This window comes from Coregonus clupeaformis, chromosome 27 (genome assembly GCF_020615455.1).
Source record: "Coregonus clupeaformis isolate EN_2021a chromosome 27, ASM2061545v1, whole genome shotgun sequence".
NCBI classification, from domain to species: Eukaryota; Metazoa; Chordata; class Actinopteri; order Salmoniformes; family Salmonidae; genus Coregonus; species Coregonus clupeaformis.
Window position 1 is genome coordinate 49173284 of NC_059218.1, and position 25000 is coordinate 49198283.

A 25000-nucleotide genomic window follows, 5' to 3' on the forward strand; every position below is an offset into this window, starting at 1 on the left:
ACATCTAGGGTTGGAGTGGAAACCTACAGGATGCACAGGAGGTTGGAGGCACCTAAATTGGGGAGGACGGGGCTCGCAGTAATGGCTGGAGCGGAATAGATGGAATGGTTGGGGAGGACGGGGCTCGCGGTAATGGCTGGAGCGGAATAGATGGAATGGTTGGGGAGGACGGGGCTCGCGGTAATGGCTGGAGCGGAATAGATGGAATGGTTGGGGAGGACGGGGCTCGCGGTAATGGCTGGAGCGGAATAGATGGAATGGTTGGGGAGGACGGGGCTCGAGTAATGGCTGGAGCGGAATAGATGGAATGGTTGGGGGAGGACCGGGCTCGTGGTAATGGCTGGAGCGGAATAGATGGAATGGTTGGGGGAGGACGGGCTCGCGGTAATGGCTGGAGCGGAATAGATGGAATGGTTGGGGAGGACGGGGCTCGCGGTAACGGCTGGAGCGGAATAGATGGAATGGTTGGGGAGGACGGGGCTCGCGGTAATGGCTGGAGCGGAATAGATGGAATGGTTGGGGAGGACGGGGCTCGCGTAACGGCTGGAGCGGAATAGATGGAATGGTTGGGGAGGACGGGGCTCAGGTAATGGCTGGAGCGGAATAGATGGAATGGTTGGGGAGGACGGGGCTCGCGGTAACGGCTGGAGCGGAATAGATGGAATGGTTGGGGAGGACGGGGCTCGCGGTAATGGCTGGAGCGGAATAGATGGAATGGTTGGGGAGGACGGGGCTCGCGGTAATGGCTGGAGCGGAATAGATGGAATGGTTGGGGAGGACGGGCTCGCGGTAATGGCTGGAGCGGAATAGATGGAATGGTTGGGGAGGACGGGGCTCGCGGTAATGGCTGGAGCGGAATAGATGGAATGGTTGGGGAGGACGGGGCTCGCGGTAATGGCTGGAGCGGAATAGATGGAATGGTTGGGGAGGACGGGGCTCGCGGTAATGGCTGGAGCGGAATAGATGGAATGGTTGGGGAGGACGGGGCTCGGCGGTAATGGCTGGAGCGGAATAGATGGAATGGTTGGGGAGGACAGGGCTCGCGGTAATGGCTGGAGCGGAATAGATGGAATGGTTGGGGAGGACGGGGCTCGCGTGTAACGGCTGGAGCGGAATAGATGGAATGGTTGGGGAGGACGGGGCTCGTGTAACGGCTGGAGCGGAATAGATGGAATGGTTGGGGAGGACGGGGCTCGCGGTAATGGCTGGAGCGGAATAGATGGAATGGTTGGGGAGGACGGGGCTCGCGGTAATGGCTGGAGCGGAATAGATGGAATGGTTGGGGAGGACGGGGCTCGCGGTAATGGCTGGAGCGGAATAGATGGAATGGTTGGGGAGGACGGGGCTCGCGGTAATGGCTGGAGCGGAATAGATGGAATGTATCAAACGCGTGGTTTCCATGGTTTCCAGGTGTTTGATGCCATTCCATTCGCTCTGTTCCAGCCATTATTATGAGCCGTCCTCCCCTCAACAGCCTCCACTGACAGGAGGGAACAGGGTTGGAGAGCGCTGCCCTACACCCTAGCTCCTATACCAGGGGTGGGCAAACCTTTTGGCTCAAGGGCCGCATTGAGTTTTTTAAACCAAGTGAAGGGCCACATACTATATGCGTGACAAAACATGTGAAGCCTTTATTCATTTTCACACGTAACTACTAGTGTACTGTAGGTGTCCATATGCTTGCAGAACAATTCTACCCTTGTACCATCTCTACCCTTGTTTTTTGTGAACACATTCATCACAAATTTAACAAAATTGATATAATATCACAGACACAGTCAAACACACACAAACACAGATCCTGCATCTCTACCCTTGTAAAGTACAATCAAACTTACAGTCACAATATTCAAACTTAAAAATAGATATGTATTATATATGACTGGTAACAGCAGATGTGTAAAAAAAAAAACTGTTAAAACATTTGAGTGAAACATATCATCCGTATCATCTGGAACGGTCTGTTTTTGAAAGCATATCAAGGAACAACTCTCATCTCCATTGTGAGGCATATTTACAGATATCCAAATCAGCTCAGCCCAAATCTGACTGGTTAGTTATTGCCTGTATCCAAGTGCATTGCTGGATAATTCTCACTGCATAACCATCACCATGAAAAAGCATAATCCTTGCCTACCCCAGTCACGGTTATTCGAGTCTTCATGTGGACAATGGGTCTGGTCACCTCTCTTGGCAAGGGCATCAAAGTCTGGTGACATCTTTGATGTAGAAATTCTCAGAACAGCTGACAACAGTGGTCATTTGTTAAATTTGACCTGTGACGGGATTTGTTGTAATTTATGACTGAGAACGTTTGTTCACACTGTGATGTCACGAGAGGCTGTGTCCTGGAGGGACGTTACATCCCCCTGAGATGGCTGCAAACCCAGACAGCTATGGCTCCATCTGCTGGTATGGTCGGGAACTCCAACCCTCTATGGCCAATCTTCCCACGCAGCTGAAACCAATCAGGAGCTGATGAGCTGAAGGTTTGTTGAAGGGAAGAGACACGGTCTCCAAGCTGGGCTCTCTGGAGGACAAGAGTGCTGCACGTCCACTTCCATGAGGGATATAAGGATTTGGAGATACTTACCTTTGGGAAATACTCACCTTTGGATGTATGCACCTGTGGAAATACGTGGTGGGACATTTGGAAAGGACGTTTTGCTGGGTTGGCCACTAGCTGCAACGTGGAATACAGTAAGGCTGGGGAAAAGTTATTTGAGCGAGGGAGAGTTATGATTTTGGATGTGGAAGAGACATCCCTGAACTGTTAACCCTTAAGAGCCACCAGAGAACAGAATTTTGTTATATTTTCGTTAATTTCCCAAGACCTATAATAAAATCCTTGTTTTGTTTGAACCTTGTCTCCTTGCACTACTTGAGCAATCCCGCTGAAAGCTGTGTAGCCTCTCGTGACGTCACAGATGGTGGAGAATACAGGCACGCTCAAGCGTTAATAGTGCATGTCAGAGGAGGATACCGAAGGTTTGATCACCCAGTTTTCCAAGTTGGCCGTAGGCTCCCCGCCGACTGGAAATGGAGGACATATTGAAAGCCCTTGTTGCTGGCCAGCAAGCCCAGATGCAAGTAAACGTGGCTCTCTTGGAGGAGCAAAAGAAAGCCAACCTTCTGAAGGCAGAGGAATTGCAGTTGCAGAGACAGAGGGTGGTCCAAAATACCCGCCCAATAAAGGCAAGTGACTTTATATCTAAGATGGGAGCTACCGATGACATTGAGGCATACCTGCATGCATTTGAGGCCACGGCCACTAGGGAAGCCTGGCCCAAGCAACAGTGGGTTGGTCTGTTAGCCCCCTTTCTAACCGGGAATCGCTGAATGCTGTCCGGGACCTGGGCCCTGACCAGGTTACTGACTATGATGCCCTGAAGTCTGAGATCCTCAGCAGATATGGACTCACAAAGTTTGGTATGGCCCAGCGCTTTCACAGCTGGACCTTCCAACCAGACCAACCTCTCGGCGCAGATGCATGAACTTGTCCGAATCGCAAGGAAATGGCTGGATCCGCAGAGGAATACAGCAGCGGCGGTGGTGGAGGCCGTTGTGGTGGATCGTTACCTCACGCGCCCTGCCTTATGAGGCAAAACGGTTCATCAGTCAACAGGCCTTGACCACGGCTGATCTGACCGTGGAAGCTGTGGAAAAGTACCAGGCCACAGCGGAGATGCTGAATGCTTCCCGAAAAGACCCCAGGAGTGCGGCCCCACCACAAATGAAAAGAACCCGTCCAAAGGACCCCAAGGTCTCGAACTCCAGCCACGTCAGGACTTATCCCGGCTCCAGGGGGAGCCAGAAACCAGGCGGGTCCAAGAAGAGTACACCAGGAGGGGGAAACTCGACAGTGTTACCGGTGTGGGGAGATGGGACATATCTCCTGGCAGTGTGGGAAACCAGCCGATGAACCTATGCCCACTGCGGAGTCCTCCAGCTCAGCACCCACACACCGTTTGCCTCGCTCTTGGGAGTCGTAGATGGCGGCCCAGATCGACCCCCACCTGCCCGGTAACTGTGAATCACCATGATGTGGAGGCCTTACTGGATTCTGGTAGCCGGGCCACCCTGGTGCGTAAGGATTTGGTGGGCCCAACGTGTCTGACCCCGGGGAAAGTCCTCCCAGTTTCCTGTGTCCATGGGGACACCAGAGAATACCCCATTACTGAACTTACAATGACCAGCACACGGGGAACCATACACACGACGGCGGGGGTGGTTGATTCCCTCCCGTCCCTGTCCTAATTGGACCGAGACTGCCCAGCCTTTTACCCACTCTGGAGAGAGTCTCAGGAGAGGATAACCCGAGTACCTCGGAAACGGAGAGGCAAGACTCATCCTGGGAAGGCTCCCGGTGCAATCCTCCGAGTTACTCACTCCCGCCCGGGCTCTGATAGGGATGGCAGGTGCCCAGACCGACACCCGAGACTGGTCCGGATACGGGGAGAAGAGAACGCAGCCCAGGAAAGTGCTCCGTTCTCCAGTGAAGAAGACGTCCCAGGCACCCAAGAGCTCCCCCTCTCACAGGCCAGTATGGTACGGCTCAATTACAAGATCCTACTCTTGCAAATGCCTTAAGAAATGTGCAGGTATTAGAAGGTGTAGTGTTAGGTGATAAGACAACCCCTACTTACCCCCATTTCGCAGTAAACCGGGGGTTAGTATATCAGATAGTCAAGAAAAATGAGGAAGTGCATGAACAGCTCCTCGTGCCACAGCCCTATCGGGCCACAGTACTCAACCTAGCCCACACACACCCGCTAGGGGCCCACTTGGGGGTAGAGAAGACTAAGGAAAGAATCATGCAACGTTTCTTTTGGCCAGGAGTACACAAAGAGATAGAGAACTACTGCCGTAGTTGCCCTGAGTGTCAGCAGGTTGCGCCAAAGCCCACATATAGAAACCCGCTCATTCCCTTGCCCATTATCGAAACTCCTTTTGAGAGGATTGGATTAGACATAGTCGGGCCCTTACCGAAAAGTGCCAGGGGACATCAATACATTCTGGTCATTCTGGACTATGCGTCCCGGTACCCGGAGGCCATTCCGCTGAGGAAGGCTACATCCAGACAAATCGCCAAGGAGCTGTTCCGTCTCTCAACTAGTCTGGGAATCCCAAAAGAGATATTGACGGACCAAGGGACTCCATTCATGTCCAGGGTGATGAAAGAACTCTGTGCTTTACTGAAAATCAAACAGCTGAGAACCTCGGTCTACCACCCCCAGACAGATGGCCTAGTCGAACGTTTTTAACAAAACACTAAAATCCATGCTGCGGAAAGCGGTAGGGGAAGATGGGCGCAACTGGGATCAGCTGTTACCATACATATTATTTGCGGTGAGAGAGGTACCTCAGTCTTCTACTGGTTTTTCACCCTTTGAGCTCTTGCTTTCCTACAGACCCAGAGGACTGCTCGACATCGCCAAGGAGGCCTGGGAGGAGCAGCCATGCCAACAGCGGACACTGATCGACCATGTAGGGGCTATGAGGGAGAGAATGAAGGCCATCTATCCCATGATGCGGGAACACATGGAGGCCAGTCAGCGGCAACAGCAAGCCTCCTACAACAGATCTGCTCAACCCAGGGAGTTTAAGCCGGGGGACAGAGTGCTGGTCCTGGTGCCAACCGTTGGAGTGCAAATTCCTGGCAACCTGGCAAGGACCATATGAGGTCATTGAACGCATGGGAGAAGTAAACTACAAGGTGAGGCAACCAGATAAAAGGAAAACTGAGCAGATTTATCATGTTAACCTTTTAAAGAAGTGGCACGCCAGAGAGGCGCTGTTCAGCTCTCTACCCCCACAGAGACCCAGGAACCGGCGCGAGAAGAGGTTCAGCTGGGTCCAAATCTGTCCCCACACCAACGACAGATGGCCCTGGAACTCGTGGAGCAGAACCAGGATGTCTTCTCCTCCCTTCCCGGTCACACAGAGGTGGTCCAACATGAGATCCGCACCATGCCTGGCCGAACGGTAAACCAGCGCCCGTACCGCGTGCCAGAGGCTCGTAAAAGTGGTTATACAGAAGGAGGTAAGGAAGATGCGGGAGTTGGGAGTAATCGAAGAGTCCCACAGTGCCTGGGCAAGTCCCATCGTACTAGTTCCCAAGCCAGACGGTTCAGTACGATTTTGTAATGACTATCGAAAGTTGAATGAAGTGTCTGAATTTGATGCATACCCAATGCCTCGTGTCGATGATTTAATAGACTCCTTGGGGCATGCTCGTTTCCTAACCACTCTTGATCTCACAAAAGGCTACTGGCAGGTGCCCTTGGACCCAGCGTCTAAGGAGAAGACAGCCTTTGCCACCCCGGAGGGGGCTCTACCAGTATACCCGACTTCCGTTTGGTCTCCACGGGGCACCTGCCACGTTCCAACGCCCTGATGGATCGAGTCCTTGCGCCCCACAAGAGGCACTGTAGCGGCTTATTTGGATGATGTTGTTATACAAAGTCAGGATTGGGCCAGCCACCTACCCCGGGTACAAGCGGTGCTGGATTCGCTCAGGAAGCAGGGCTCACGGCAAACCCGAAGAAGTGCAAGGTGGCCTTCAGTGAGACAAACTACCTGGGGTACACCATTGGGCGGGGGTTGGTCAAACCACAGGGAAGCCAAACTGCGGGCCATACAGGACTGGCCGCAGCCCATCAACAAGAAGCAAGTAAGGTCATTTTTGGGCCTCGCTGGCTACTATAGACGCTTTATTGCAGATTTTGCTACCATAGCTGCACCGTTGACGGGAGCTGACGACCAAACGCCACTCACGAATGGTGAAGTGGAACCCTGCGCGCGGAGGCGGCTTTCCCCTCAACCTGAAGCGAGCACTCTGCTCCAGTCCGATCCTGGTGGCACCAGACTTCAAGAAGGAATTCATTGTCCAAGCGGATGCTTCGGAGGTGGGTCTGGGTGCTGTCCTCACCCAGGCACATGACGGTGAAGAACATCCCATTCTCTACCTAAGCAGAAAGTTACTTCCAAGAGAAGAACTATTCAACGGTGGAGAAAGAATGTCTGGCTGTAGTCTGGGCCCTGGAGTCCCCTTCGGTTCTATCTCCTGGGCCGACGTTTCATGGTGGTATCTGATCACGCCCCTCTGCAGTGGATGGCCAAGAACAAGGAATCAAACAGTAGAGTAACCAGATGGTTTTTGAGCTTGCAACCGTTTAACTTTTCTGTTGTCCACAGGGCTGGCAAGCACCACGGCAATGCGGACGCCTCTCCCGGCGTGATGCCTTCTTCGCTGCCTTTACCCGACGAGGACGTCGGTCCCGAGGAGGGGGATGTGTGATGTCACGAGAGGCTGTGTCCTGGAGGGACGTTACATCCCCCTGAGATGGCTGCAAACCCAGACAGCTATGGCTCCATCTGCTGGTATGGTCGGGAACTCCAACCCTCTATGGCCAATCTTCCCACGCAGCTGAAACCAATCAGGAGCTGATGAGCTGAAGGTTTGTTGAAGGGAAGAGACACGGTCTCCAAGCTGGGCTCTCTGGAGGACAAGAGTGCTGCACGTCCACTTCCATGAGGGATATAAGGATTTGGAGATACTTACCTTTGGGAAATACTCACCTTTGGATGTATGCACCTGTGGAAATACGTGTGGGACATTTGGAAGGACGTTTTGCTGGGTTGGCCACTAGCTGCAACGTGGAATACAGTAAGGCTGGGGAAAAGTTATTTGAGCGAGGGAGAGTTATGATTTTGGATGTGGAAGAGACATCCCTGAACTGTTAACCCTTAAGAGCCACCAGAGAACAGAATTTTGTTATATTTTCGTTAATTTCCCAAGACCTATAATAAAATCCTTGTTTTGTTTGAACCTTGTCTCCTTGCACTACTTGAGCAATCCCGCTGAAAGCTGTGTAGCCTCTCGTGACGTCACAACACATATGTGGACCCGAATAAAACAAGCATCCTGTGGGCGTGCTTTTTACTGTTTGGAAACTTTGTTTTCATTCAGTGAGCCATAGCACTGGTCTATTGTTGCTGTTTTGTACTTCTCCTTCAAAGCACTGTCACGTTGGATGTCGATGAGCTCCAATTGTGCGTCTGGTGGTGCTTTCTCACTGTCGAAAGAAATGATACAAGCTCCAGCTCAGTCTCAATCTTAGTGAAGTCTGAGAAGCCGGTGGGAAAACTCAGCATGCAGGTCGATCAAAGTGCTACTGTGTGTCTCAGTGCGGCGCTGCGATGTGGGCGCGTTCAGTGCGGCCAGTGTCGGAAAAAATGAGCGAGAGACCGGCTGAACGCTTTCACGTTGGAATACAGTTCATGCACAAAAACACAATTTCCCTGCAGTTTCACATTTAGATCGTTCAGATGCCCCAATATGTCCACACCAAAAGCAGAGTCGCCCAGCCAGTCTGTGTCTTTCAACTCGGAGAAGTCGTCAGCTTTACCAACCGTATCAAGGAAACATACCTATCTCCCCTCTCAGTTCCCACACACGGCGAAATACTTTACATTTTTTTAGTAGGCCAATGTTTTTACCGGTTAGATTTGGTGATCCATCTGTTGTGACGTTTGTAAGTTTGCTCCACAGTAGATTCATTTTCTCCAAGCAGGCAGACACCCTGTCATATAAATCAGAGCCCCTGGTTGTTCCCATCACTGTAAGTCAGAGCCCATGGTTGTTCCCATCACTGTAAGTCAGAGCCCCTGGTTGTTCCCCTCACTGTAAGTCAGAGCCCCTGGTTGTTCCCATCACTGTAAGTCAGAGCCCCTGGTTGTTCCCATCACTGTAAGTCAGAGCCCCTGGTTGTTCCCATCACTGTAAGTCAGAGCCCATGGTTGTTCCCATCACTGTAAGTCAGAGCCCCTGGTTGTTCCCATCACTGTAAGTCAGAGCCCATGGTTGTTCCCATCACTGTAAGTCAGAGCCCCTGGTTGTTCCCATCACTGTAAATCAGAGCCCCTGGTTGTTCCCATCACTGTAAATCAGAGCCCCTGGTTGTTCCCATCACTGTAAATCAGAGCCCCTGGTTGTTCCCCTCACTGTAAGTCAGAGCCCCTGGTTGTTCCCATCACTGTAAATCAGAGCCCCTGGTTGTTCCCATCACTGTAAATCAGAGCCCCTGGTTGTTCCCATCACTGTAAATCAGAGCCCCTGGTTGTTCCCATCGTTGATTCCATCGCAAGAAGTTCCTCTGCTATTTCAAAGTTCTCCTTTATTCCTCTGACAAAAAATTAAAAGTTGAGCGGTGTCTCTGATGCCAGTACTCTCATCCAGTGCTATAGAAAAAAAAGATGGAAGCCATCTGCTTTTTTCTTCAACTCGGAGATTAGCTCCTCACCTATCACTTCTAGCCATCTGCTTTGACATTCAGAGTCCACTTTTCTCATTTTTCGCAGCACTCATTTTTCACGTCAAAAGTCGTCAAGCAATGAAGTGGCTATGATGACTGAGCGCATTCTGAATCTGACTGTAGGCCCAAATACAGACCAGGCTACAGGGCCATCTATTGGAGGTTGTTTGTACATCATTGAATGAGTACTGTTAGGCCAAAAATGGTAACTCTCAAATATAATAATATTGAATAAATTAAAAAAATGTCTCGCGGGCCGGATTGAAGTGCCCGGCGGGCTCCCCCTTGGTCTAGAAACTGATACTGCCCACTATAGGGATTACAGGTCATATCTAGCTGTAGTTCCACTGTAAGGCCTATAGGAGGCGACAGAGCATTGCTCTCATCTCATTCCTACATCCTGGAGAACTACTGCTGATTGGCAAAGAGGTGGTGAGGAGGCGGGGAGTAGTTTGAGTGACAGTTGGACGGAGCACTCACCTGCAGAGGGAGGTTGGGCACCAGGCAGGTGATACCGAATCCCACCAATAGGATGTTGGTCAGGATGAATGCTCGCATGGCATTGGTCACCTTCTGGATCTGTCTGTCTCTGCGCTTGGCCTTTGGCTGATCCCTGGGGGGGAGAGGAGAGGAGAGGAGAGGAGAGGAGAGGAGAGGAGAGGAGAGGAGAGGAGAGGGAGAGAGGGGAGGGGGAGGGGAGGGGGAGAGGGGAGGGAGGGAGGGGGGGGAGGGTGGGACGGGGCGGGACGGGACGGGAGAGGGAGGGGGGAGGGGGAGGGGTGGGACGGGAGAGGGAGGAGGGAGGGGAGGGGTGGGACGGGACGGGAGAGGGGAGGGGGAGGGGTGGGACGGGAGAGGGGAGGGGGAGGGGTGGGACGGGAGAGGGGAGGGGAGGGGTAGAAGAGAGGGGGGAGAAGAGGTGAAACTAGATGAGGTCAGAACCTAGTCCCAACATTTTAAATGTTTCCATTTGAGTCATTTAGCAGATCTCTTATCCAGAATAACCTCCATTAGTGCATTCATCTTAAGATAGCTAAGTGAGACAACCACATATCACAATCGTAGCAGGCACATTTTCCCTCCAAGATGGCGTAGTAGTGCAGTCCTGTTTTTGTCGTGTGTCTGTAAATACCCTTATTTTTTTGTATTTTTCGTCTGTGTTGTTTTTTTTATCGCACTGCTTTGCTTTATCTTGGCCAGGTCGCAGTTGTAAATGAGAACTTGTTCTCAACTGGCTTACCTGGTAAAATAAAGGTGAAATAAATAAAATAAAAACATTTTCTCTAAACAAAGTTATCAGCAAAGTCTGTGCTTGTAGGAAAAGACAAGTGCACATTTTTTTTTACATCCCATTCACAGACATCATGTCTAACTTTATCAAGGGATCACCCCCAAATCAACCCCTAGCCCCTAACCCCTAACTCCTAGCCCCTAACCCTGAACTCCTAGCCCCTAACCCCTAGCCCCTAACCCCTAGCCCCTAGCCCCTAACCCCGAACTCCTAGCCCCGAACCACATAACCCCTAGTCCCTAACCCCTAGGAACTCTTATCCAAACTGCTCAGGTCAGATCTCCATAGAGAGTAAGGGCTACTGGCTAGTGACTTGGCTAGTGACTTGGCTAGAGTTAGGGGCTAGGGGGTAGCCGTAGGGAGGTAGGGGCTAGTGTAAGGGGTTAGGGGTTAGGGGTTAGGGGTCTTACTTGGCTGGTTCCTTCTCCTCCTCTCCATCTTCACAGTCCTTCAACTTCCAGTCCATAATCTGACCAATCACAGGAGTCGTCATCAGACACAGTAGCTGCAGCATGCCGAAGATAGAGGAGTACAGACTGACTGTGGAGGGAGGAGAGGAGGAGGGGAGAGGAGGGAGGGGGAGGAGGAGAGAGAGAGGAGGAGAGGAGGGAGGGAGGGGAGGGAGGAGAGTGAAGAGGAGAGGAGAGGAGGGAGGGAGGGAGGGAGGGAGGGAGGAGGGAGGGAGGGAGGAGGAGAGGAAGAGGAGAGGAGAGGAGGAGAGGAGGGAGGGAGGGAGGGGAGGAGAGTGAAGAGAGAGAGAGGAGGGAGGGAGGGAGGGATGGAGGGAGGGAGAGGAGAGGAGGAGAGTGAAGAGGAGAGGAGGAGAGGAGGAGAGGAGGAGGGGGGAGGGAGGGAGGGAGGGAGGGAGGGAGGAGGAGAGTGAAGAGGAGAGGAGAGGAGGAGAGGAGGAGGGAGGGAGGGAGGGGAGAGGAGGAGAGAGAGGAGAGGAGAGGAGGAGAGGAGGAGGGAGGGAGGGAGGGGAGAGGAGGAGAGTGAAGAGGAGAAGAGAGGAGAGGAGGAGAGGAGGGGAGAGGAGGAGAGTGGAGAGGGAGGTGGAGAGGAGGGGAGGGAGGTGGAGAGGAGGGGGAGGGTAGGGAGGGAGGGAGGGGAGGAAGGAGGGGAGGGAGGGAAGGAGAGGAGGAGAGGAAGGAGGGGAGGGAGGGAAGGAGGAGAGGAAGGAGGGGAGGGAGGGAAGGAGGGGAGGAGAGGAAGAGGGAGGGAGGGAAGGAGGGGAGGAGAGGAAGAGGGAGGGAGGGAAGGAGGGGAGGAGAGGAAGGAGGGAGGAGGGAGGGGAAGGAGGGAGGGAGGGGAGGAGAGGGAAGGAGGAGGAGGAGAGGAAGGAGGGGGAGGGAGGGAGGGAGGGAGGGAGGGAGAGAGGGAGGGAGGGAGGGAGGGAGGGGAGGAGAGGAGAGGGAAGTACGAGAGAATAATGAGAGAGAAAATATGTAATAAATAACTTGTCCATGTTAATAATAAATAGCGGTGGTCTAAAACCCAAAGTCAACCGGTTTTAGCTTTAATGACTAAGATAGTCAGTTAGCTGGAACTGGTTTAGCTCAGGGCAGGGACAGTCCAAGGACTGGGCTAGGCTGGGGGAGAAGGACAACAACAACAACAGCTAACACAGCTATGGTTATGGTCATAATGCTAACCAATGCTAACTATTACACAGCTATGGTTATGGTCATAATGCTAACCAATGCTAACTATTACATGGCTATGGTTAGGGTCATAATGCTAACCAATGCTAACTATTACATGGCTATGGTTATGGTCATAATGCTAACCAATGCTAACTATTACACGGCTATGGTTATGGTCATAATGCTAACCAATGCTAACTATTAAATGGCTATGGTTATGGTCATAATGCTAACCAATGCTAACTATTACACGGCTATGGTTATGGTCATAATGCTAACCAATGCTAACTTTTACATGGCTATGGTTAATAGCCTACTAATAGTATCTATCCCTGTCAACACTAAATCTAGGGTTAGCATTACATGGCTATGGTTGTCAGGGTTGGGTAGGTTACTGTCTAAATGTAATCCATTACAGTTACTAGTTACATGTCCAGAATTTTAATTAGTAACGTAACTTTTGTATTTCCAAACTCAGTATCATAATCTGACTACTTTCCATTACTTTTGGATGACTTTCCCCTTAAGAGGCCTTAGAAGACTAAAAGGATCCATCATAGTGGTCTCTGATTGGTGGTCATCATCTGGTGTGTCATCATAGTGGTCTCTGATTGGTGGTCATCATCTGGTGTGTCATCATAGTGGTCTCTGATTGGTGGTCATCATCTGGTGTGTCATCATAGTGGTCTCTGATTGGTGGTCATCATTTGGTGTGTCATCATAGTGGTCTCTGACTGGTGGTCATCATCTGGTGTGTCATCATAGTGGTCTCTGATTGGTGGTCATCATTTGGTGTGTCATCATAGTGGTCTCTGATTGGTGGTCATCATTTGGTGTGTCATCATAGTGGTCTCTGATTGGTGGTCATCATTTGGTGTGTCATCATAGTGGTCTCTGATTGGTGGTCATCATCTGGTGTGTCATCATAGTGGTCTCTGATTGGTGGTCATCATCTGGTGTGTCATCATAGTGGTCTCTGATTGGTGGTCATCATTTGGTGTGTCATCATAGTGGTCTCTGACTGGTGGTCATCATTTGGTGTGTCATCATAGTGGTCTCTGATTGGTGGTCATCATTTGGTGTGTCATCATAGTGGTCTCTGATTGGTGGTCATCATTTGGTGTGTCATTATAGTGGTCTCTGATTGGTGGTCAGACTCCCTCAGGTGGAACAAACTTAAACTTGCACCTTTTTTCAATGCTGAATTGAATGTCATTGAAGAAACAGAAAGGTGTCATAATGCATTTTTTACGCAAACACCCTTCCTGAATTTGAAAGTAATCCAAAAAGTAATCCAAGAAGTATTAATCTAGTTTTTCAAAAGTATCTGATTAAAATATTAGTTTATGACCATTACATGGGTTAGGGTTAATAACATAATACTGCTAGTACAGCTAAAATTAACTAGTACAGTCAACACAAAGTGAGTACTTAGCATTATATAGCATTTCAATAAGGTCTAGCATTGCAGTAAGGTATAATGCTAAGATTAACTGCTAAGGTCATGCTAGGCTTAAATGCTAACACAGTTAGCTAAGGTTAATCAGAGGTAGCCAACCCACAGGCCTGTAGTCTTACCAACTTCCATTCAAATTCCAAATTCTATTCTGTAATTCAAGCAGGAAGTGGAGAATTTACTAGGAATTTATTTAGAATTGCAGCAATCTTCAAAAAATGTAATTGGAATTGGAATTGGAATTTTCTTTTAACCATCCTTGGAATGTAATTGGAATGTAATTGGAATATAATTGGAATGTAATTGGAATTGTCTGTATATACACTACCGTTCAAAAGTTTGGGGTCACTTAGAAATGTCCATGTTTTTGAAAGAAAAGTAATTGTTAATGATGTAAATGGCTATTGTAGCTGGAAACGGCTGATTTTTTATGGAATATCTACATAGGCGTACAGAGGCCCATTATCAGCAACCATCAGTCCTGTGTTCCAATGCAACATTGTGTTTGCTAATCCAAGTTTATCATTTTAAAAGGCTAATTGATCATTAGAAAACCCTTTTGCAATTATGTTAGCACAGCTGAAAACATTTGTGCTGATTAAAGAAGCAATAAAACTGGCCTTCTTGAGACTAGTTGAGTATCTGGAGCATCAGCAATTGTGGGTTCGATTACAGGCTCAAAATGGCCAGAAACAAAGAACTTTCTTCTGAAACTCGTCAGTCTATTCTTGTTCTGAGAAATGAAGGCTATTCCATGCGAGAAATTGACAAGAAACTGAAAATCTCGTACAACGCTGTGTAATACTCTCTTCACAGAACAGCGCAAACTGGCTCTAACCAGAATAGAAAGAGGAGTGGGAGGCCCCGGTGCAAAACTGAGCAAGAGGACAAATACATTAGAGTGTCTAGTTTGAGAAACAGACGTCTCACAGGTCCTCAACTGGCAGCTTCATTAAATAGTACCCGCAAAACACCAGTCTCAACGTCAACAGTGAAGAGGCGACTCCGGGATGCTGACCTTCTAGGCAGAGTTGCAAAGAAAAAGCCATATCTCAGACTGGCCAATAAAAAGAAAAGATTAAGATGGGCAAAAGAACACAGACACTGGACAGAGGAAGATTGGGGAAAAAAGTGTTATGGACAGACAAATCGAAGTTTGAGGTGTTCGGATCACAAAGAAGAACATTTGTGAGACGCAGACCAAATGAAAAGATGCTGGAGGAGTGCTTGATGCCATCTGTCAAGCATGGTGGAGGCAATGTGATGGTCTGGGGGTGCTTTGGTGGTGGTAAAGTGGGAGATTTGTACAGGGTAAATGGGATTTTGAAGAAGGAAGGCTATCACTCCATTTTGCAACGCCATGCCATACCATGTGGAAGGCGCTTGATTGGAGCCAATTTCCTCCTACAACAGGACAATGACCCAAAGCACAGCTCCAAGCTATGCAATAACTATTTAGGGAAGAAGCAGTCAGCTGGTATTCTGTCTATAATGGAGTGGCCAGCACAGTCAGCGGATCTCAACCCTATTGAACTGTTGTGGGAGCAGCTTGACCGTATGGTACGTAAGAAGTGCCCATCAAGCCAATCCAACTTGTGGGAGGTGCTTCAGGAAGCATGGGGTGAAATCTCTTCAGATTACCTCAACAAATTGACAACTAGAATGCTAAAGGTCTGCAAGGCTGTAATTGCTGCAAATGGAGGATTCTTTGACGAAAGCAAAGTTTGAAGGACACAATTATTATTTCAATTAAAAATCATTATTTCTAACCTTGTCAATGACTACATTTCCTATGCATTTTGCTATATTTCCTGTTCAAACTCATTTCATGTATGTTTTCATGGAAAACAAGGACATTTCTAAGTGACCCCAAACTTTTGAACAGTAGTGTACATTTAATTGGAATTGAAGTAGAAAACCATCCATGGAATGGAATTGGAATTGAGTTAGAATTTGAATTTGGAATTGAATGTGAAAATAAAAACCTGGAATTGTGTTATAATTGTGCAAATTCCTTACCGGACATAATGGATTTGGCATTGAATTTGAATGCAAACTGTGTTTCTAAATCGATCAAATAATTTAAATTAGATACATTACTGTATATGCATTATTTTTTTGTAATGTTTTAAGGTTATTTTGGCCCAATTAAAGGGATAAAGGCTTTTTAATCCTTTTTCTTATTCTGTATTGCTTTATTATTATTATTATTATTATACCGTTTAGCTGATGCTTCCAAAGCAACTTACAGTCATACAGGGTGGTATCGGGAATCAAACCCACGCTCTACCAACTGAGCTACAGAGGACTACAACATCCAGGCTCTGTCGCAGCCGGCCGCGACCGGGAGACTCATGGGCGGCGCACAATTGGCCCAGCGTCGTCCAGGGTAGGGGAGGGAATGGCCGGCAGGGATGTAGCTCAGTTGATAGAGCATGGCGTTTGATTCCCGATACCCTTACATAAGATATGTATGACTGCTTTGGAAGCATCAGCTAAACAGCTAAATAATAATAAAGCAATACAGAATAAATTTGCAACGCCAGGGTTGTGGGTTCGATTCCCACGGGGGGCCAGTATAAAAAAAAATATATATATATGTATTCACTAACTGTAAGTTGCTCTGGATAAGAGCGTCTGCTAAATGACTAAAATGTAATGTAAAATGTAACATGTTGTTTTAGCCTTGGAAAAAATACATGTTTTATTGTCACATACACGCAGTGAAAATGCCAGAGTAGCACAGCACCCCTTAGGATTAAGTGCCTTGCTCCAGGGCACATCGGCAGAATGTTTTATCTTGTCGGCTCGGGTAGTGGAACTATTTAAACTGGAACAACCATCTCAGTAAGTAGGTGAAATAAGTCCAGCTACTAACAGATTGGATTAGTTTAGAAAAATGTTAGTTATCTTTGTAAGATCAACCAATCAATGTACAGCAAAAACACAGAAGTATAAAGAATTCTAAAAGTAACGTAAAAGCAACAACAACACAGAGTTACATATGGAATAAACAAAACGTACAGTCAATAACACAATAGAAAATCTATATACAGTGTGTGCAAATGTAGTAAGTTATGGAGGTAAGGCAATAAATAGGCCATAGTGCAAAATAATTACAATTTAGTATTAACACTGGAGTGATAGATGTGCAAAATTGACCACAGGTGGACTCCAATCAAGTTGTAGAAACATCTCAAGGATAATCAATGGAAACAGGATGCCATGCTAAAACTCCCCCGGTCAACTGTAAGTGCTGTTATTGTGAAGTGGAAATGTCTAGGAGCAACAATGGCTCAGCCGCAAGGTGGTAGGCCAAAAACACAGATATTGAAATAAAGAATTCTAAAAGTAACGTTAGCACAATAACTGTTTGTCGGGAGCTTCATGAAATGGGTTTCCATGGCTGAGCAGCCACACACAAGCTTAAGATCACCATGCACAATGCCAAGCGTTGGCCGGAGTGGTGTAAAGTTCGCCGCCAATTGGACTCTGGAGCAGTGGAAACGCGCTCTCTGGAGTGATGAATCACGCTTCACCATCTGGCAGTCCGACGGATGAATCTGGGTTTGGCGGATGCCAGGAGAACGCATAGTGCCAACTGTAAAGTTTGGTGGAGGAGGAATAATGGTCTGGGGCTGTTTTTTCAATGCTACAGCATACAATGACATTCTAGACGATTCTGTGCTTCCAACTTAGCGGCAACAGTTTGGGGAAGGCCCTTTTCTGTTTCAGCATGACAATGCCCCTGTGCACAAAGCGAGGTCCATACAGAAATGGTATGTCGAGATCGGTGTGGAAGAACTTGACTGGTCTGCATAGAGCCCTGACCTCAACTCCATCGAACATCTTTAGGATGAATTGGAACGCCGACTGCGAGCCAGGCCTAATCGCCCAACATCAGTGCCCGACCTCACTAATGCTCTTTAAGGGCTGAGTGGAAGCAAGTCCCCGCAGCAATGTTCCAACATCTAGTGGAAAACCTTCCCAGAAGAGTGGAGGCTGTTATAGCAGCAAAGGGGGGACCAACTCCATATTAATGCCCATTATCTTGGAATGAGATGTTCGACAAGCAAGGTGTCCACATACTTTTGGTCAAATAAAATACAAATCAAATATTATTTGTCACATGCGCCGAATACAACAGGTGTAGACCTTACCGTAAAATGGTTACTTACAAGCCCTTAACCAACAATGCAGTTTTAAGAAAATAGAGTTAAGAAAATATTTACTAAATAAACTAAAGTAAAAAATTATAAAAAGTAACACAATAAAATAACAATAACGAGGCTATATACAGGGGGTACCGGTACCGAGTCAATGGGCTGGGGTACAGGTTAGTCCAGGTAATAATGAGGCTATATACAGGGGGTACCGGTACCGAGTCAATGGGCTGGGGTACAGGTTAGTCGAGGTAATTTGTACATGTTGGTAGGGGTAAAGAGACTATGCATAGATAATAAACAGCGATTAGCAGCAGTGTAAAAACAAAGGGGGGTCAATGTAAATAGTCCGGGTGGCCATTTAAATAGTCCAGGTGGCCATTTGATTAATTGTACAGCAGTCTTATGGCTTGGGGGTAGAAGCTGTTTAGAAGCCTTTTGGACCTAGACTTGGCGCTCCAGTACCGCTTGCCGTGCGGTAGCAGAGAGAACAGTCTATGACTAGGGTGACTGGAGTCTTTGACAATTATTAGGGCCTTCCAATGACACCGCCTGGTATAGAGGTCCTGGATGCCAGGAAGCTTGGCCCCAGTTATGTACTGGGCCGTACGCACTACCCTCTGTAGCGCCTTTCGGTCGGATGCCGAGCAGTTGCCATACCAGGCGGTGATGCAACCGGTCAGGATGCTCTCGATGGTGCAGCTGTAGAACTTTTTGAGGATCTGGGGACCCATGCCAAATCTTTTCAGTCTCCTGAGGGGGAAGAGGTGTTGTGCCCTCATCACAACTTTCTTGGTGTGTTTGGATCATGTAGTGTATATCATTGTAGGTGGAATCGGGAATTTAACCCAGGTCTCCGGGGGGGAAGCACACATTTGCTTGGTGCCAGGAGTGTTGCTCATATTACCACAGCTTTGCAGGGTAACTATTATTATGAATCTTGTTTCCAGGTGACTACCTCATGAAGCTGGTTGAGAGAATGCCAAGAGTGTCACGATTCTCTAAAGCAGAACCCAGAAGCAGACCAGGACAAGGTGAGTTGAATGAAGGTGAGTATTTATTTAAAGACTTAAATGTGGAAGCAGGAGAATCCAGGTGACGGAGCTGGCAGTGGAGGTGAGTTGGTGGGTGTGAATGGGCAGATCCAATGATGTCTCTGAAGCCACAGACGACCAGGCAGCGGTGGAGTGAATGGGCAGATCCAATGATGTCTCTGAAGCCACAGACGACCAGGCAGCGGTGGAGTGAATGGGCAGATCCAATGATGTCTCTGAAGCCACAGACGACCAGGCAGCGGTGGAGTGAATGTTCCGGAAGAGTAACTGTAGACAGAGTAAACGAAGGTGAGTTCACAGTGAGCAGAAAGGAACAGAACAGCAAAACTAACTCTTAGTAATCTGAGGCTGATACGCAGGCACAACATACTGTTCATGGCTAACGATCCGGCAGGGAATGGATGTCAGGTCAGAGCTTAAGAAGTGGAGAGGTGATGATCAGAACCAGGTGTGCAGATAGCTGATGAGATGCAGGTGATGGAGAGATCTCCCGTCTTGCTTCGTCGCCCGGCAACCAGACAGGGTGCGTTCAGGAAACTCAGGAAAAAAACTCCAGGACAGAAAACAGGCAACTCCGGCAGAAACCGACTCAGGAAGCGGGATTCATGACAAAGAGTGTGCAAAGCTGTCATCAAGGCAAAGGGTGGCTACTTTGAAGAATCTCAAATATAAAATATATTTGGATTTGTTTAACACTTTTTTGGTATGTGTTATTTCATCGTTTTGATGTCTTCACTATTATTCTACAATGTGGTCCTCTGTAGCTCAGCTGGTAGAGCACGGCGCTTGTAACGCCAAGGTAGTGGGTTCGATCCCCGGGACCACAGATACACAAAAATGTATGCACGCATGACTGTAAGTCGCTTTGGATAAAAGCGTCTGCTAAATGGCATATTATTTTTATTATTATTATAGTAAAATAGTAAAAATAAAGAAAAACCCTTGAATGAGTAGGTGTGTCCAAACTTTTGACTGGTACTGCATATTTAAGCAATTGGCAACGTGTAAATGTTACATAAAGGGTTTTGTTTTAATATAAAAAATGTGTAGCAAAGGCGTTTTAGATAGTTCGTTAAGAGATAAAGTTGGTCTTTGGAATTGAATTATGTGATTGTTATGGCAGAATATTAATTAGGGATTGTAGTTTTGAATTGACTGAGAATTTGAATTTGAGATGGAATTTAATTGAGAGAACTGTTGAGGCAGAATATTGAATTAGGAATTGACTCCAACCCTGACAACCACACAAACACAGCCCCCCCACACCCACCGGTGTTGAGGTCTCCATCGCTGAGGGTCTCCAGGATGTTGTTCATGGCTCACCCCCTCACACCTAGCCCTATCCCTAGCCCCAGCACCAGTACCCACCGGTGTTGAGGTCTCCATCGCTAAGGGTCTCCAGGATGTTGTTCATGGCTCACCCCCTCACACCTAGCCCTATCCCTAGCCCCAGCACCAGTACCCACCGGTGTTGAGGTCTCCATCGCTGAGGGTCTCCAGGATGTTGTTCATGGCTCCCATATAGAAGATGAGGCGGAGCTTAGTGATGGACATGGTGACCAGAGAGAGGATGAAGAGAGGACTGATGATGCTCTGCATGAACGACTGGGCTGCAGGAGAGTAAGGGAGGGATGGAGAGAGAGAGAGGGGGGAGAGGAGAGAGAGGGAGGGGGGGAGAGGAGAGAGAGGAGGGGGAGAGAGAGAGAGAGAGAGAGAGAGGGAGGGGGAGAGAGAGAGAGAGGAGAGAGAGAGGGGGAGAGGAGAGAGAGAGAGAGAGGAGAGAGAGAGGGGGAGAGGAGAGAGAGAGAGAGAGAGAGAGAGAGAGAGAGAGAGAGAGAGAGAGAGAGAGAGAGAGAGAGAAAGAGAGAGAACGAGAGAGAGAGAGAGAGAGGAGAGAGAGAGAGGAGAGAGAGAGGGGGGAGAGGAGAGGTGTTTCAAATGTGTTCAAGGTTGTTGTTGTATTATTGTGGGGGCGATAGTATGGCATTGGTTGAAGCTCAGTGTTAAATTCAATGACAAATTCGCAAATCAACTTGATTGGAAGTACACAACACACTCTCGTCATGAGCCGTCCGGCCGTTACCAAGCACCACATGCCAGATTTTTAACAGGATCATTAGCAATTTAGTTTTCTGTGTATTTTCTGGGCCCACCTAGTTTAAATTCTAGACATCGGATTAAAATGAGACTATAGCATTCATAAAGTGACCATTGGATAAAATACATTTGTAGGTGTAACAGTTTTTATTTAATTTCTAATTTATCGCTCTCACGTGCTCATTTCTGTCCATTAAGAACCAACAATGTGCTACTTTGTTGTGGCATTTCTGACGCTGACATCTTTTCAGCCGAATCTCAGAGTTCTAAAACCGGACAAAATAACTTGAGTTTGGCCGAAGCGCTAGTAGCTAGCTAACACCAGTCAGATGAGAGGCAAGCTACAAGCAAAGGAAGCTAGCTATATTTAGCTATGGAAGGATTTTCACATGGGCTGATGTCATCTGTGTAAACTGTTGGCCTTGACACTTGTGTGTAATGAGAGCACAAACAAATAAGCACAAATAAGATAGTGAATGTCCTTGGCTGTTATTGCCAGTTAGCTAGCCAACTAACGTTAGACAGTAATATTAGCTAGCCAGTTAGCTAGCCAACTAACGTTAGACAGTAATATTAGCTAGCCAGTTAGCTAGCCAACTAACGTTAGACAGTAATATTAGCTAGCTACACACCAATAAAGCTGTAATGTTAGCTGTATGGACAAATCGTGCACTGGCACAACTCAATGTTGACAATACATCCCACATTCTTCCACAAAGCACAGCTAGCTATAGCTAGCTAGCTAGCTAAGTAAAGTTCATAGTCAACACCAAACATTGAGAAACTGACATGCTGCTAATGTATAATACATGCAATGGGCATTGCTCATCTAACGTTAACGCTAGCTAACATTACTCCATACACTTGTCAATCTGGCTTGCTTAGCAATGTAGCTAGCTAGCCGACGCTACAGCCCTTACTTTATGCATTAATTCAGTACACTCCCTCTGTCAATGCAATTTTCTTCTTGTCAATAATCAAAATTTGCGCTGACTGATTAACACAGTGTCAATTTCCTTTTCAATGTATTCCCGAAAACCTGAAGTCGCCGTCATTGCTAGCTTGTGCGACCATTGCGCAGTCAACATAAAACGCCATGCTTGCCAACTTGATTAGCTATGTGACTGTTTTCAACACAGCAACTGTTTTATACTTTATTTTTAATTTTTTTTACCAAGCAAGAGAAATAAACGTTCAATCAGTACTGAGTGAATGAACAAGATAAAGATTGTGCAACACTATCCATTTAAATAGTATGCGTTCATGACAGGGTTTGTAGCGTGACGGTTAACGTCACCGCCCCTGGGATCTGAAGGTCCTGGGTTTGCCTCTCGGAGGAGATAGTTTGGTCACTCTCTTTCATGTATAGTTTTGACACCCCCCCCTGCCCAGTCCTGGCTTATTTTCAAATATTAGGTGGCTCTTAAAAGAGCATCGTTGAGAGGCAGTGGAGTGTGGACTACATTTACATTTTTACATTTACGTCATTTAGCAGACGCTCTTATCCAGAGCGACTTACAGTTAGTGCATACATTATTCTTTTTTTATTTTCATACTGGCCCCCCGTGGGAATCGAACCCACAACCCTGGCGTTGCAAACGCCATGCTCTACCAACTGAGCTACCTCCTGCCGGCCATTCCCTCCTACCCTGGACGACGCTGCCAATCGAGCGCCGCCCATTGGTCCCCGGTTGCGCCGGCTACAGCAGAGCCTGGATTCGAACCAGGATCTCTAGTGGCACAGCTAGCACTGCGATGCAGTGCCTTAGTCTACGGGAGAGAACGATGGAGACTGGAAAGACCAACTCAAGGAATACGGCAGATGCACTCTGGTACGGTACGCCCCAGGGATACACTGCTTAATGCCTGGGTGGAGGATTGTGTTCCCTGAAATGTGTACACCAGCTGATTGAGGGAGCGCCGGGCCCTCTCTATGCACTTTGCTTATCTTCTGGTCCCACTGGAACATCCAGCTCCTCCGCTGCACGACATCAGAGAAGACATCCGTCGGTCCCGGGAAACATTTGGATGACCACCTCTAAATCCGCACATCTGCCTCACCAGTGACGTCCCCTTGGTGCATCCCATGTTGTTTCCACCGAGGTAGATGACTAGAATGTCGGGGAAGTAGCACCGCCCCTATGCTGGAGCAGAACACCTGAACTAATGTAGGCTTGCCTCAACAACAAAGGGGCTGAATACTTATGCAACGACTATATATACATATATATATCTATTCTTTTATTATCTTAAAATAATGTTAGAATTTTTCTTCCACTTTGACAGTACAAAGTATTTTGTGTATCTTGTTGAAATAATATGACAATTCAATACATTTTATATAGGCCTATTGTAAATGTGTATTATTGTTGCGTAGCCATCAGCAAAAATAAATACAAGTAAAAACATATCTTTAAGCTACATATTATTTTGACAGAGGTAATGAACTGTCCATTGATCGGCACAGTAATGATAAAACAGGACCATGTTCGAAACACAAGTGGTTCTGAGCTTTTGACAATATTCCACAGGTAAGATAACAGTTCAATATTACACAGGTAAGCTAACAGTTACAGAAATCAGGAATGCAGACGGGCTCTATCTATCTGAGCTCTTTTGACAATATTACACAGGTAAGCTATCAGTTACATAAACCAGGAATTCAGACGGGCTCTATCTATCTGAGCTCTTTTGACAATATTACACAGGTAAGATAACGGTTACAGAAACCAGGAATTCAGACGGGCTCTATCTATCTGAGCTCTTTTGACAATATTACACAGGGAAGCTAACGGTTACAGAAACCAGGAATTCAGACGGGCTCTATCTATCTGAGCTCTTTTGACAATATTACACAGGTAAGCTAACGGTTACAGAAACCAGGAATTCAGACGGGCTCTATCTATCTGAGCTCTTTTGACAATATTACACAGGTAAGCTAACAGTTACAGAAATCAGGAATTCAGACGGGCTCTATCTATCTGAGCTCTTTTGACAATATTACACAGGTAAGCTAACGGTTACATAAACCAGGAATTCAGACGGGCTCTATCTATCTGAGCTCTTTTGACAATATTACACAGGTAAGCTAACGGTTACATAAACCAGGAATTCAGACGGGCTCTATCTATCTGAGCTCTTTGATCAATATTAAAGGTAAGCTAACGTACGAAACCAGGAATTCAGACGGCTATCTATCGAGCTCTTTTGACAATATTACACAGGTAAGCTAACGGTTACAGAAACCAGGAATTCAGACGGGCTCTATCTATCTGAGCTCTTTTGACAATATTACACAGGTAAGCTAACAGTTCAATATTACACAGGTAAGCTAACGGTTACATAAACCAGGAATTCAGACGGGCTCTATCTATCTGAGCTCTTTTGACAATATTACACAGGTAAGCTAACGGTTACATAAACCAGGAATTCAGACGGGCTCTATCTATCTGAGCTACTGTGTGCAACACACCACCACCTGGTGTTATGTTGGGCACCTACTGACCAAAAAAAGGATGTTATTATGAAATATATACTTTTCTCAATGACATGTATTGCTAAAATAAAGGTTTAAGGAAATACAGGCAGGCACCACGTTACTACGAGACAAAACAGATCAATCAAGCAGGATGGTGTTGTAGGTATAAAAGCAGAGCTTGCTTTCATGTAATAAGAAAATGTTGAAATGGGATAATGTCTTATTAAAAGGTAGTGGAATGGGATAATGTCTTATTAAAAGGTAGTGGAATGGGATAATGTCTTATTAAAAGGTAGTGGAATGGGATAATGTCTTATTAGAAGGTAGTGGATGGGATAATGTCTTATTAGAAGGTAGTGGAATGGGATAATGTCTTATTAAAAGGTAGTGGAATGGGATAATGTCTTATTGTTTTTTTTATTTTTTATTTAACCTTTATTTAACTAGGCAAGTCAGTTAAGAACAAATTCTTATTTACAATGACGGCCTACACCAGCCAA

At 47.2% G+C, this 25000-nt stretch overlaps 1 protein-coding gene across 1 annotated transcript in view; it reads right to left on the reverse strand.

Moving 5' to 3' along the window:
• The window catches only part of LOC121542069 (large neutral amino acids transporter small subunit 4-like), a 30694-nt gene that overhangs the window by 3432 nt on the left and 2262 nt on the right, over positions 1–25000 (reverse strand). Inside the window, exons 4-5 of the mRNA XM_045207995.1 lie at positions 11019–11148; positions 9798–9930 (exon numbers count right to left, since the gene is read on the reverse strand). Coding sequence (XP_045063930.1) covers positions 9798–9930; positions 11019–11148 — 263 coding nt within the window. The remainder of the gene's footprint in view (positions 1–9797; positions 9931–11018; positions 11149–25000) is intronic.